Source organism: Pelophylax lessonae, assembly GCF_965119305.1.
Source record: "Pelophylax lessonae genome assembly, chromosome: 11".
Taxonomy (NCBI): domain Eukaryota; kingdom Metazoa; phylum Chordata; class Amphibia; order Anura; family Ranidae; genus Pelophylax; species Pelophylax lessonae.
In genome coordinates, this window is record NC_138778.1 from 170,594,549 (window position 1) to 170,607,342 (window position 12,794).

At 44.9% G+C, this 12,794-nt stretch overlaps 1 protein-coding gene across 2 annotated transcripts in view; it reads left to right on the plus strand.

The window, feature by feature from the left end:
• LOC309566675 (NXPE family member 1-like) overlaps positions 1–10,169 on the plus strand; it is a gene marked incomplete at its 5' end in the record, with an annotated part of 77,919 nt that extends 67,750 nt beyond the window's left edge. For both annotated transcript variants that reach the window (XM_082271928.1, XM_082271929.1), the window contains one exon: positions 9,510–10,169. In XM_082271928.1, coding sequence (XP_082128054.1) covers positions 9,510–10,045 — 536 coding nt within the window. In that variant the 3' untranslated portion in view covers positions 10,046–10,169. The remainder of the gene's footprint in view (positions 1–9,509) is intronic.
• Between the last annotated feature and the right edge of the window lie 2,625 nt (positions 10,170–12,794).

The following is a 12,794-nucleotide window of genomic DNA, read 5'->3' on the forward strand; positions in this document are numbered from 1 at the left end:
TTTTTGGGGTGCAGTGAACAAAATCCTTTGTGGGGTGCAGTGAACACAATCTTTTTGGGGTGCAGTGAACACAATCTTTTTGGGGTGGAGTGAACAACATCCTTTTTGGGGTGCAGTGAACAAAATCCTTTTTGGGGTGCAGTGAACAAAATCATTTTTGGGGTGCAGTGAACACAATCTTTTTGGGGTGCAGTGAACACAATCTTTGTGGGGTGCAGTGAACACAATCTTTTTGGGGTGGAGTGAACAACATCCTTTTTGGGGTGCAGTGAACAACATCCTTTTTGGGGTGCAGTGAACACAATCTTTTTGGGGTGCAGTGAACACAATCTTTGTGGGGTACAGTGAACAGAATCTTTGTGGGGTGCAGTGAACACAATCTTTGGGGGGTACAGTGAACACAATCTTTGTGAGGTGCAGTGAACACAATCTTTGTGGGGTGCAGTGAACACAATCATTGTGGGGTGCAGTGAACTCAATCTTTGTGGGGTACAGTGAACACAATCTCATACTGAAGGTTTGAGGGTGCTGCCTGTTCCATACTCCCCCTACTCCTCATCTAGCCTTTTAGGGGTACAAACAATAGTAATTGGGGCCTAGTGTGGTTGTGTACGTGTGATATACATACACTTTTTTGGGATCATATTTTCTATTCCGCTATTTAATCAAAAACCTTTGGGGATCAGTTAAATTGGGGGATAGTCTGTGTTGGTACGTGTGAGAGAGATCCACCTTTCCAAGTTGTTGAGGTTCATCTCATACTTCTGAAGGTTTGAGGGTGCTGCCTGTTCCATACTCCCCCTACTCCTAGCCTTTTAGGGGTACAAACAATAGTAATTGGGGCCTAGTGTGGTTGTGTACGTGTGATATACATACACTTTTTTGGGATCATATTTTCTATTCCGCTATTTAATCAAAAACCTTTGGGGATCAGTTAAATTGGGGGATAGTCTGTGTTGGTACGTGTGAGAGAGATCCACCTTTCCAAGTTGTTGGGGTTCATCTCATACTTCTGAAGGTTTGAGGGTGCTGCCTGTTCCATACTCCCCCTACTCCTAGCCTTTTAGGGGTACAAACAATAGTAATTGGGGCCTAGTGTGGTTGTGTACGTGTGATATACATACACTTTTTTGGGATCATATTTTCTATTCCGCTATTTAATCAAAAACCTTTGGGGATCAGTTAAATTGGGGGATAGTCTGTGTTGGTACGTGTGAGAGAGATCCACCTTTCCAAGTTGTTGGGGTTCATCTCATACTTCTGAAGGTTTGAGGGTGCTGCCTGTTCCATACTCCCCCTACTCCTAGCCTTTTAGGGGTACAAACAATAGTAATTGGGGCCTAGTGTGGTTGTGTACGTGTGATATACATACACTTTTTTGGGATCATATTTTCTATTCCGCTATTTAATCAAAAACCTTTGGGGATCAGTTAAATTGGGGGATAGTCTGTGTTGGTACGTGTGAGAGAGATCCACCTTTCCAAGTTGTTGGGGTTCATCTCATACTTCTGAAGGTTTGAGGGTGCTGCCTGTTCCATACTCCCCCTACTCCTAGCCTTTTAGGGGTACAAACAATAGTAATTGGGGCCTAGTGTGGTTGTGTACGTGTGATATACATACACTTTTTTGGGATCATATTTTCTATTCCGCTATTTAATCAAAAACCTCTGGGGATCAGTTAAATTGGGGGATAGTCTGTGTTGGTACGTGTGAGAGAGATCCACCTTTCAAAGTTGTTGGGGTTCATCTCATACTTCTGAAGGTTTGAGGGTGCTGCCTGTTCCATACTCCCCCTACTCCTAGCCTTTTAGGGGTACAAACAATAGTAATTGGGGCCTAGTGTGGTTGTGTACGTGTGATATACATACACTTTTTTGGGATCATATTTTCTATTCCGCTATTTAATCAAAAACCTTTGGGGATCAGTTGAATTGGGGGATAGTCTGTGTTGGTACGTGTGAGAGAGATCCACCTTTCCAAGTTGTTGGGGTTCATCTCATACTTCTGAAGGTTTGAGGGTGCTGCCTGTTCCATACTCCCCCTACTCCTAGCCTTTTAGGGGTACAAACAATAGTAATTGGGGCCTAGTGTGGTTGTGTACGTGTGATATACATACACTTTTTTGGGATCATATTTTCTATTCCGCTATTTAATCAAAAACCTTTGGGGATCAGTTAAATTGGGGGATAGTCTGTGTTGGTACGTGTGAGAGAGATCCACCTTTCCAAGTTGTTGGGGTTCATCTCATACTTCTGAAGGTTTGAGGGTGCTGCCTGTTCCATACTCCCCCTACTCCTAGCCTTTTAGGGGTACAAACAATAGTAATTGGGGCCTAGTGTGGTTGTGTACGTGTGATATACATACACTTTTTTGGGATCATATTTTCTATTCCGCTATTTAATCAAAAACCTCTGGGGATCAGTTAAATTGGGGGATAGTCTGTGTTGGTACGTGTGAGAGAGATCCACCTTTCCAAGTTGTTGGGGTTCATCTCATACTTCTGAAGGTTTGAGGGTGCTGCCTGTTCCATACTCCCCCTACTCCTAGCCTTTTAGGGGTACAAACAATAGTAATTGGGGCCTAGTGTGGTTGTGTACGTGTGATATACATACACTTTTTTGGGATCATATTTTCTATTCCGCTATTTAATCAAAAACCTCTGGGGATCAGTTAAATTGGGGGATAGTCTGTGTTGGTACGTGTGAGAGAGATCCACCTTTCCAAGTTGTTGGGGTTCATCTCATACTTCTGAAGGTTTGAGGGTGCTGCCTGTTCCATACCCTCCCTACTCCTCATCTAGCCTTTTAGGGGTACAAACAATAGTAATTGGGGCCTAGTGTGGTTGTGTACGTGCGAGATACATACACTTTTTTTGATCATATTTCCTATTCCGCTATTCAATAAAAACCTTTGAGGATCAATTGAATTGCGGGATAGTCTGTGTCGGTACGTGTGAGAGAGATCCACCTTTCCAAGTTGTTGGGGTTCATCTCATACTTCTGAAGGTTTGAGGGTGCTGCCTGTTCCATACCCCCCCTACTCCTCATCTAGCCTTTTAGGGGTACAAACAATAGTAATTGGGGCCTAGTGTGGTTGTGTACGTGCGAGATACATACACTTTTTTTGATCATATTTCCTATTCCGCTATTCAATAAAAACCTTTGAGGATCAATTGAATTGCGGGATAGTCTGTGTCGGTACGTGTGAGAGAGATCCACCTTTCCAAGTTGTTGGGGTTCATCTCATACTTCTGAAGGTTTGAGGGTGCTGCCTGTTCCATACCCCCCCTACTCCTCATCTAGCCTTTTAGGGGTACAAACAATAGTAATTGGGGCCTAGTGTGGTTGTGTACGTGCGAGATACATACACTTTTTTGGGATCATATTTTCTATTCCGCTATTTAATCAAAAACCTTTGGGGATCAGTTAAATTGGGGGATAGTCTGTGTTGGTACGTGTGAGAGAGATCCACCTTTCCAAGTTGTTGGGGTTCATCTCATACTTCTGAAGGTTTGAGGGTGCTGCCTGTTCCATACTCCCCCTACTCCTAGCCTTTTAGGGGTACAAACAATAGTAATTGGGGCCTAGTGTGGTTGTGTACGTGTGATATACATACACTTTTTTGGGATCATATTTTCTATTCCGCTATTTAATCAAAAACCTTTGGGGATCAGTTAAATTGGGGGATAGTCTGTGTTGGTACGTGTGAGAGAGATCCACCTTTCCAAGTTGTTGGGGTTCATCTCATACTTCTGAAGGTTTGAGGGTGCTGCCTGTTCCATACTCCCCCTACTCCTAGCCTTTTAGGGGTACAAACAATAGTAATTGGGGCCTAGTGTGGTTGTGTACGTGTGATATACATACACTTTTTTGGGATCATATTTTCTATTCCGCTATTTAATCAAAAACCTCTGGGGATCAGTTAAATTGGGGGATAGTCTGTGTTGGTACGTGTGAGAGAGATCCACCTTTCCAAGTTGTTGGGGTTCATCTCATACTTCTGAAGGTTTGAGGGTGCTGCCTGTTCCATACTCCCCCTACTCCTAGCCTTTTAGGGGTACAAACAATAGTAATTGGGGCCTAGTGTGGTTGTGTACGTGTGATATACATACACTTTTTTGGGATCATATTTTCTATTCCGCTATTTAATCAAAAACCTTTGGGGATCAGTTAAATTGGGGGATAGTCTGTGTTGGTACGTGTGAGAGAGATCCACCTTTCCAAGTTGTTGGGGTTCATCTCATACTTCTGAAGGTTTGAGGGTGCTGCCTGTTCCATACTCCCCCTACTCCTAGCCTTTTAGGGGTACAAACAATAGTAATTGGGGCCTAGTGTGGTTGTGTACGTGTGATATACATACACTTTTTTGGGATCATATTTTCTATTCCGCTATTTAATCAAAAACCTCTGGGGATCAGTTAAATTGGGGGATAGTCTGTGTTGGTACGTGTGAGAGAGATCCACCTTTCCAAGTTGTTGGGGTTCATCTCATACTTCTGAAGGTTTGAGGGTGCTGCCTGTTCCATACCCCCCCTACTCCTCATCTAGCCTTTTAGGGGTACAAACAATAGTAATTGGGGCCTAGTGTGGTTGTGTACGTGCGAGATACATACACTTTTTTTGATCATATTTCCTATTCCGCTATTCAATAAAAACCTTTGAGGATCAATTGAATTGCGGGATAGTCTGTGTCGGTACGTGTGAGAGAGATCCACCTTTCCAAGTTGTTGGGGTTCATCTCATACTTCTGAAGGTTTGAGGGTGCTGCCTGTTCCATACCCCCCCTACTCCTCATCTAGCCTTTTAGGGGTACAAACAATAGTAATTGGGGCCTAGTGTGGTTGTGTACGTGCGAGATACATACACTTTTTTTGATCATATTTCCTATTCCGCTATTCAATAAAAACCTTTGAGGATCAATTGAATTGCGGGATAGTCTGTGTCGGTACGTGTGAGAGAGATCCACCTTTCCAAGTTGTTGGGGTTCATCTCATACTTCTGAAGGTTTGAGGGTGCTGCCTGTTCCATACCCCCCCTACTCCTCCTCTAGCCTTTTAGGGGTACAAACAATAGTAATTGGGGCCTAGTGTGGTTGTGTACGTGCGAGATACATACACTTTTTTTGATCATATTTCCTATTCCGCTATTCAATAAAAACCTTTGAGGATCAATTGAATTGCGGGATAGTCTGTGTCGGTACGTGTGAGAGAGATCCACCTTTCCAAGTTGTTGGGGTTCATCTCATACTTCTGAAGGTTTGAGGGTGCTGCCTGTTCCATACCCCCCCTACTCCTCATCTAGCCTTTTAGGGGTACAAACAATAGTAATTGGGGCCTAGTGTGGTTGTGTACGTGTGATATACATACACTTTTTTGGGATCATATTTTCTATTCCGCTATTTAATCAAAAACCTCTGGGGATCAGTTAAATTGGGGGATAGTCTGTGTTGGTACGTGTGAGAGAGATCCACCTTTCCAAGTTGTTGGGGTTCATCTCATACTTCTGAAGGTTTGAGGGTGCTGCCTGTTCCATACTCCCCCTACTCCTAGCCTTTTAGGGGTACAAACAATAGTAATTGGGGCCTAGTGTGGTTGTGTACGTGTGATATACATACACTTTTTTGGGATCATATTTTCTATTCCGCTATTTAATCAAAAACCTCTGGGGATCAGTTAAATTGGGGGATAGTCTGTGTTGGTACGTGTGAGAGAGATCCACCTTTCCAAGTTGTTGGGGTTCATCTCATACTTCTGAAGGTTTGAGGGTGCTGCCTGTTCCATACCCTCCCTACTCCTCATCTAGCCTTTTAGGGGTACAAACAATAGTAATTGGGGCCTAGTGTGGTTGTGTACGTGCGAGATACATACACTTTTTTTGATCATATTTCCTATTCCGCTATTCAATAAAAACCTTTGAGGATCAATTGAATTGCGGGATAGTCTGTGTCGGTACGTGTGAGAGAGATCCACCTTTCCAAGTTGTTGGGGTTCATCTCATACTTCTGAAGGTTTGAGGGTGCTGCCTGTTCCATACCCCCCCTACTCCTCATCTAGCCTTTTAGGGGTACAAACAATAGTAATTGGGGCCTAGTGTGGTTGTGTACGTGCGAGATACATACACTTTTTTTGATCATATTTCCTATTCCGCTATTCAATAAAAACCTTTGAGGATCAATTGAATTGCGGGATAGTCTGTGTCGGTACGTGTGAGAGAGATCCACCTTTCCAAGTTGTTGGGGTTCATCTCATACTTCTGAAGGTTTGAGGGTGCTGCCTGTTCCATACTCCCCCTACTCCTCATCTAGCCTTTTAGGGGTACAAACAATAGTAATTGGGGCCTAGTGTGGTTGTGTACGTGTGATATACATACACTTTTTTTGGATCATATTTTCTATTCCGCTATTTAATTTAACTGGGCCTCCATGCGAGACCTGTGTGCCTTGTTACGCTGTTTTGAGTACTCCACCAACATGGCCAGTGGCAATGACGCCGTTCTCAGCTTAACTATCCCACTTCTATGCCTCCTTGAAAAAACAATTCGGGCGATGATGGAAGAGGATGTGGCACAGGATGAGGAGGAGGAGGAGGATGAAGAGGTAACATTTCCAAGGCTTTCAGGGCAGTCATTCGCAAGGGGCTCCGAGGGTGGGTTCCTGCACACGCAAACGCCAGGGACGCAATTGTCCAGCAGGGGCACAGTTCTGGAGGATGAGGAGGATGAGGAGGAGGAGGAGCTGGAGGAGGAGATGGAACCATGTTCACAGCAGGGTGGCACCCAGGCCAGCTCATGGCCATCACTGGTGCGTGGCTGGGGGGATACAGAGGACACGGACCATACACCTCCCACAGAGGACAGCCTTTCGTTGCCTCTGGGCAGCCTGGCACACATGAGCGATTACATGCTGCAGTGTCTCCACAACGACCGCCGAGTTGCCCACATTCTAACTTGTGCTGATTACTGGGTGGCCACGCTGCTGGATCCCCGTTACAAGGACAACGTACCGTCCTTAATTCACTCACTGGAGCGCGATCGCAAGATGCGCGAGTACAAGCGCACGCTGGTAGACGCCATGCTGCTGGCATTCCCATCTGACAGCGGGGCCACAGTGGAAGCACAAGGCAGAGGAGGAGGAGGAGGAGGTCGCCAACGCAACCAGGGCACCGCCAGCACCTCAGAAGGCAGGGTTAGCATGGCCGAAATGTGGAAAAGCTTTGTCAGCACGCCACAACAAACAGCAGCACCAGCAGCTCAGATGGAACGTCTTAGCAGGAGGCAGCATTTTACCAACATGGTGGAGCAGTATGTGTGCACACGCCTACATGTAGTGAATGACGGGTCTGCCCCCTTCAACTTCTGGGTCTCCAAATTGGGCACATGGCCTGAGCTTGCCCTTTACGCCTTGGAGGTGCTGGCGTGCCCTGCAGCCAGTGTATTATCTGAACGGGTATTTAGCACGGCTGGGGGCGTTATAACAGACAAGCGCAGCCGCCTGTCCAGAGACAATGTGGACAAGCTCACGTTCATTAAAATGAACCAGGCATGGATCCCACGGGACTTTTCCGTACCTTATGCAGAATAGCAATGGATACCGACCTTACCCACCCATTGTTCCATTTTTGCTCTTTCTCACTCTTTTGGGGTGTACCCTCATTTAAAATTTGTGAAAAGAAGCAGTGTTGGCTACCTCGTCCTCCTCCTCAGGGCCAGATTAATGTAGGGGCTATTGGAGCTGCAGCTCCAGGCCCCTACCTTTTATATAGGCCCCGGGTTGGCCATATTCACTGTTACCGCTCTTCTGTCACTTGTAAACACAGAAGTCTGGCTTCTATGCTCGCTTCCCCAGGCAGCACCCTCAGAACCTCCCCACACAGCGTGAAGGCCGGACAAGGAGGGACAGTTGGCGATGCATGGATGTGTTTATGGGCTTCAGAGACAGCATCCCATGTTGAATTAGGCATGCATGGCTGCACCCTTCCTCCTCTGGGTGCATGGCAAGGCACGGCCCTAAGGCCCTTCAAAATCCTCAGCACCAAGCCCATGATGCTGTTAATCCGGCCCTGGTCCTCCTCCACCGCCGCTTCCACCTACACCGCCCATAGGTGTGCGCAGCCTATTGCATTAAGGTGTGCACCCCAAAGTTGAAATACACATGCATGTGTTTGCCAGCAGGGAGAGTAATGTATCGGGGCCATGTACCTGTAGGCAAGGAGAAATAGAGCAGAGCAGGTCCCAGGGAGATCTTTCCCATCTCCTCACTGGCAATGCTATGTGCCCTAGGTGATTAGGGTGTGCCCAGGCACACCCAGCACACCCTGTGCGCACGCCTATGTCACCGCCACATCCACCACCACCTCAACCTCCCTCCTACTCCATATGGGCCTCGTCCTTCAGAGATGAAGAAGAACATTGTTTTATTTTTCTGTTTTTTTTTGTTGTTTTAAGTTATTTCCCTATCCACATTTGTTTGCAGAGCACTTGCCATGCTCTTAATTACGTTTTGCTGCCATTTGCAGCACTCTAGCCCTTTCCTTTGGTGTTTTAGAGCCATTTTAGTGCCTTAAAGTTCGGGTCCCCATTGACTTCAATGGGGTTCGGTGTCCGGGAAAAGTTCGGTAAAAGTCCGGGACACGGACCCGGACTTTTTTTTAAAGTTCGGCCGAACCCGTCGAACACGGACACCTAGGTGTCCGCTCAACCCTATTCATTTTCAAATGATTGATAATTATAAACGCCTCATGGACTCATGTACCTTGCATACTCCGCCTGTCCCTTTATGTATCTGAGGGACCCTGCTTCTTCCTCTTACTGTATCTCTGACCCAGATATGCATGCTCCTTCTATCGGATGGGAATAGTCAGGGAGGATGCCTGATGGATGGACCTTTTGACCTTTTGACTTTTGAAGTTCCCCTTACTCTCTCCCTAACTTCTACCCAGTTTTCACCTGCCTTCTTCCATTATTTTTTTCCTTTCTCTTCTACTCTGTGCCTATGTGATTCCTCAACTGGACTGCGTAAGTTCATCTCCTGGAATAATCTTTAGACAGGAGGGTTCCATTGGCCTAAGTCCCTATTTCCTTCCTAGCCAACTCATCTGGTCCCCCCTCCGTTTAGACTTGCCTTTCCCCTTCCTGGAGTGAGATGCCAAATGTGCTTTTTTTACTATTCTTCCTTGTTTTTTTTTTCCCCCAGGTATTATTATCCCCCCCCCCTTTTTTTTTCTTTCCCTGGCTAATATTCCCTCTGACTGTACGCTGGGGATGTACCCATATGTTTGATGATTGAGATTTGTCATTTGATGTTCAAAGTTCACTTAGTTTCTCTATGAATTCAGCTTATCTGTGTGTTTCCTTGTAGATGTGATGTTTTCTGTACTGAAACTGGTTTTGTTCTAGGACCCTATACTGTACTATTGACACGTTTTTGTATTATATGCAAAACCTATTTTCAATAAAATATGTCTGGATAAAAAAATATAATCATTTGCATTTTGATCTTTTTTTTTTTAATAGATCTGACATTATTTGACAAACGCCAAGCTGGTTGGCACAGGACCAGTATGGCATTTGACTTTCAAAACAACATCTACATTCAATGGAAGAAACATGGACATCCATTTGTAACTATGAACTTCTTCAACATCAAAGATCATGCCTACATTGCCAGTGAACTTGACCGGCTTGCTGGTGGCTCCAACACAATCATTGTGTTAGGTGTAGGACAGCACTTCCGGCCCTTTCCTTTTCCCCTTTTCATCAAAAGACTTCTCAACATACGAAGGGCCATAGAGAGCCTGTTTTTACGAAGTCCGGATACAAAAGTTATCATAAAGTCTGAGAACACCAGGGAGATTAACCCTGATGTGGAGAGATTCAGTGACTTTTATGGATATATTCAGTACCTCTTAGTAAAGGACATCTTCAGTGGAGTTAATGTTGGGATGATAGATGCCTGGGACATGTCCACAGCTTTTGGCTCTAGAAATGTTCATCCACCGGAGCATGTTATTAGGAGTCAGATCAACTTGTTTTTGTCTTATATCTGCTAAAGGATAGGTTTGGGTTTGGTAAAAAAAACTGCATACTCACCTCCATGCTGCAGCATCAGTGTCACACTGCAGCTGTCCCATGCCACCTCTAAATCCAAGAGCGTAACACTCATACGACTGCTGATCACTCAGCTCTCTGTCTTAGTCACCGCTCTCTGCTCCACCAGCATTCATTGAAGCACAAGACTGGGGAAAAGGCGAGTGCGGCTGACTCCAGAAAGGCAAAGTCAGAAATCAATAAGGCAGCCTGGATGCTTCCTTACCCTGGTGTGGCTCTGTCCAGTCAGATGAGAGCAAGAAATAGCCCGTTATCAGCTGACACTGGATCACAGGAGAACGAAAGTAAATGTACTTCTGTGACCATCAAGAGAAGTACAGACAAAAAAGCTTAGGCAATACTTCTCTTTTATATGTTTTTTTGTAAATATATGTTTAGATTTTTTGTATATTTAATATTAAATATTTTTATATTTAAAGCAGAAATCCTGGCAAACAGTGAAATGCCCAGTAACATTGTGTATATATGGCTAATTTTATCTGCTATAGGATTTGTGTTTTTGCCTAGCCATTCTTGATTTACAAAGCCCTGTGAGATAGGAGAGCCAGGTTGGTGACATCAGTTTTCTCTACTACAGATATGCACTACATCAGGGGTCCACAACCCCCAGACCGCGGCCCTGTGCTGTTCCATGGGCTGTTAATGACTGGGTCACACAGCAAGAGGTGAGCGGCGACCACGGTTCGCACAGGGCTATCCTTGCCACTCACCTCCTGCTGTGTGGCCATGCCCGTGTGTTCTCTTCTGGCTCCTCCCCAAACTGCCTACCAAGTCACTCTATCAGCAGGGCAAGAGACTGGAGGAGCTGCAGATCGCAATAGAGAGCTCCTGCCACCTGTCCTGTTGATAGGATGACATTGTCGGTGGGTGGGGGAGACGGGAGAGGACACACAGACTGACTACAGCCTCTGCCCTGCTAAAGGTAGGAGTCCTGTACAGGGGAGGCAGAGATCAGCGATGTGTGATGTTAGAGAGGAAAGGGGGCAGACTGCAGGGGCACTGTGATAGTGGAGGCTATGATTGCTAGGGGCAATATATTTATTATGTAAAGGTCTAGCTGTTTGTAATGTTTATTTGTAAAATGTGCTTTTAAATGGAAATTGAAAAAGTTATAAAATTTGAGTTTATATTTCACAAACTTTCTGAAAATGTTAAAATAAAAAAATCCTTTGTCTTTTACCACCTAAGGACAGGAAGGTATTAATGACCAGGTCATTTTTTTGCGATACGGCACCACGTTTTTTAACTGACAATTGCACGGTAGTGCGACACTGTACCCAAATAAAATTGATGTCCTTTTTTTTTTCCACAAATAGAGCTTTCTTTTGGTGGTATTTGATCACCTCTGCGATTTTTATTTTTTGCGCTATAAACAAAAAAAGAGCGACAATTCTGAAAAACAATATTTTTTACTTTCTGCTATAAAACATTCCAAAAAAAAAAAAAAATCTAATGTTTTCATCATTTTAGGCCAATTTGTATTCTGCTACATATTTTTGGTAAAAAAAAATCCCAATAAGGGTATATTGACTGGTTTGCGCAAAAGGTGTCATGTCTACAAACTATGGGAAAGATTTATGTAATTTTTGTTTATTTATTTATTTATTTTTACTAGCAATTTTCGGCGATCAGCAATTTTTAGTGGGACTGTGACATTGCGGCGGACAGATCGGACACCTAACTGACATTTTTGACACTTTTGGGGGGGACCAGTGACATTACTACAGTAATAAGTGCTAAAAATATGCGCTGTTACTGTACTAATGACACTGGCAGGGAAGGGGTTAACACCAGGGGCAAAGGATTAAATGTGTGCCTAGGGGGGGTGATTTCTAACTGTGTGGGGGATGGGCTCACTGGATTAACACAGAGACCTGTGTTCCTAAATAGGAGGAACACAGGATCCCTGTGTTCATCACTGACAGAACAGTGGCCTGCCGTGTTTACATCGGCAGACCACTGTCCTGTCTCCACGGGGAGTGATCAGGGGTGTCCGACGGACATCGAGACCGCCAGACCCGCTGATTGGCTCCCCCTTTTAGCCTTTTGTGCCCACACTAACTGCTACATGAAGCGACGTACATGTACATTGTTTCACGTAACAGAGCCGACCTGCGCAATAAAACTATGTCGGCTGGTCGGCAAGTGGTTAAAGAGACCATGTCACCACAGGGTCACCTCTACTCATAGCACCACCTGTAAAAGAAGAAGTAATATACTCACCTTTCTGGCGGCTCATGTATTACAAAACCTCTGTATCTCTCATCCCAAGAAGCTGCAAGTATTCAGCCATTGGATTAGTCAAGTACTTGCTCCCCCTTGCTCGTAAGATTAGTCAAGTACTTGCTCCCCCCTGCTCGTAACTGTGGTTCCTCCCTCTGGATCATAAGTCCTATAAGCTGGGGGAGGTAACCACAGCAGTTGAAGGGGGAACAAGTATTTGACTCATCCAGTGCCTTTTCAGTACATGGGTCTTAAGTATTCTACCTGGAATACCTGCAGGAAAAAGAGGATGGTGGGTAAGTATATTATTTTTTTCTTTTACTGGTGACCTATTCAGTAAATGTGACCCTGTCATGACAAGGTAATTATAAAGTGGTTTACAGCCAATTTAAATCGAATCCCCTTTCCCTTTAGAAACCGGGGCAGGAATTATTCTAATACCCCTAATCCACTGGCCTGTGCCTACCT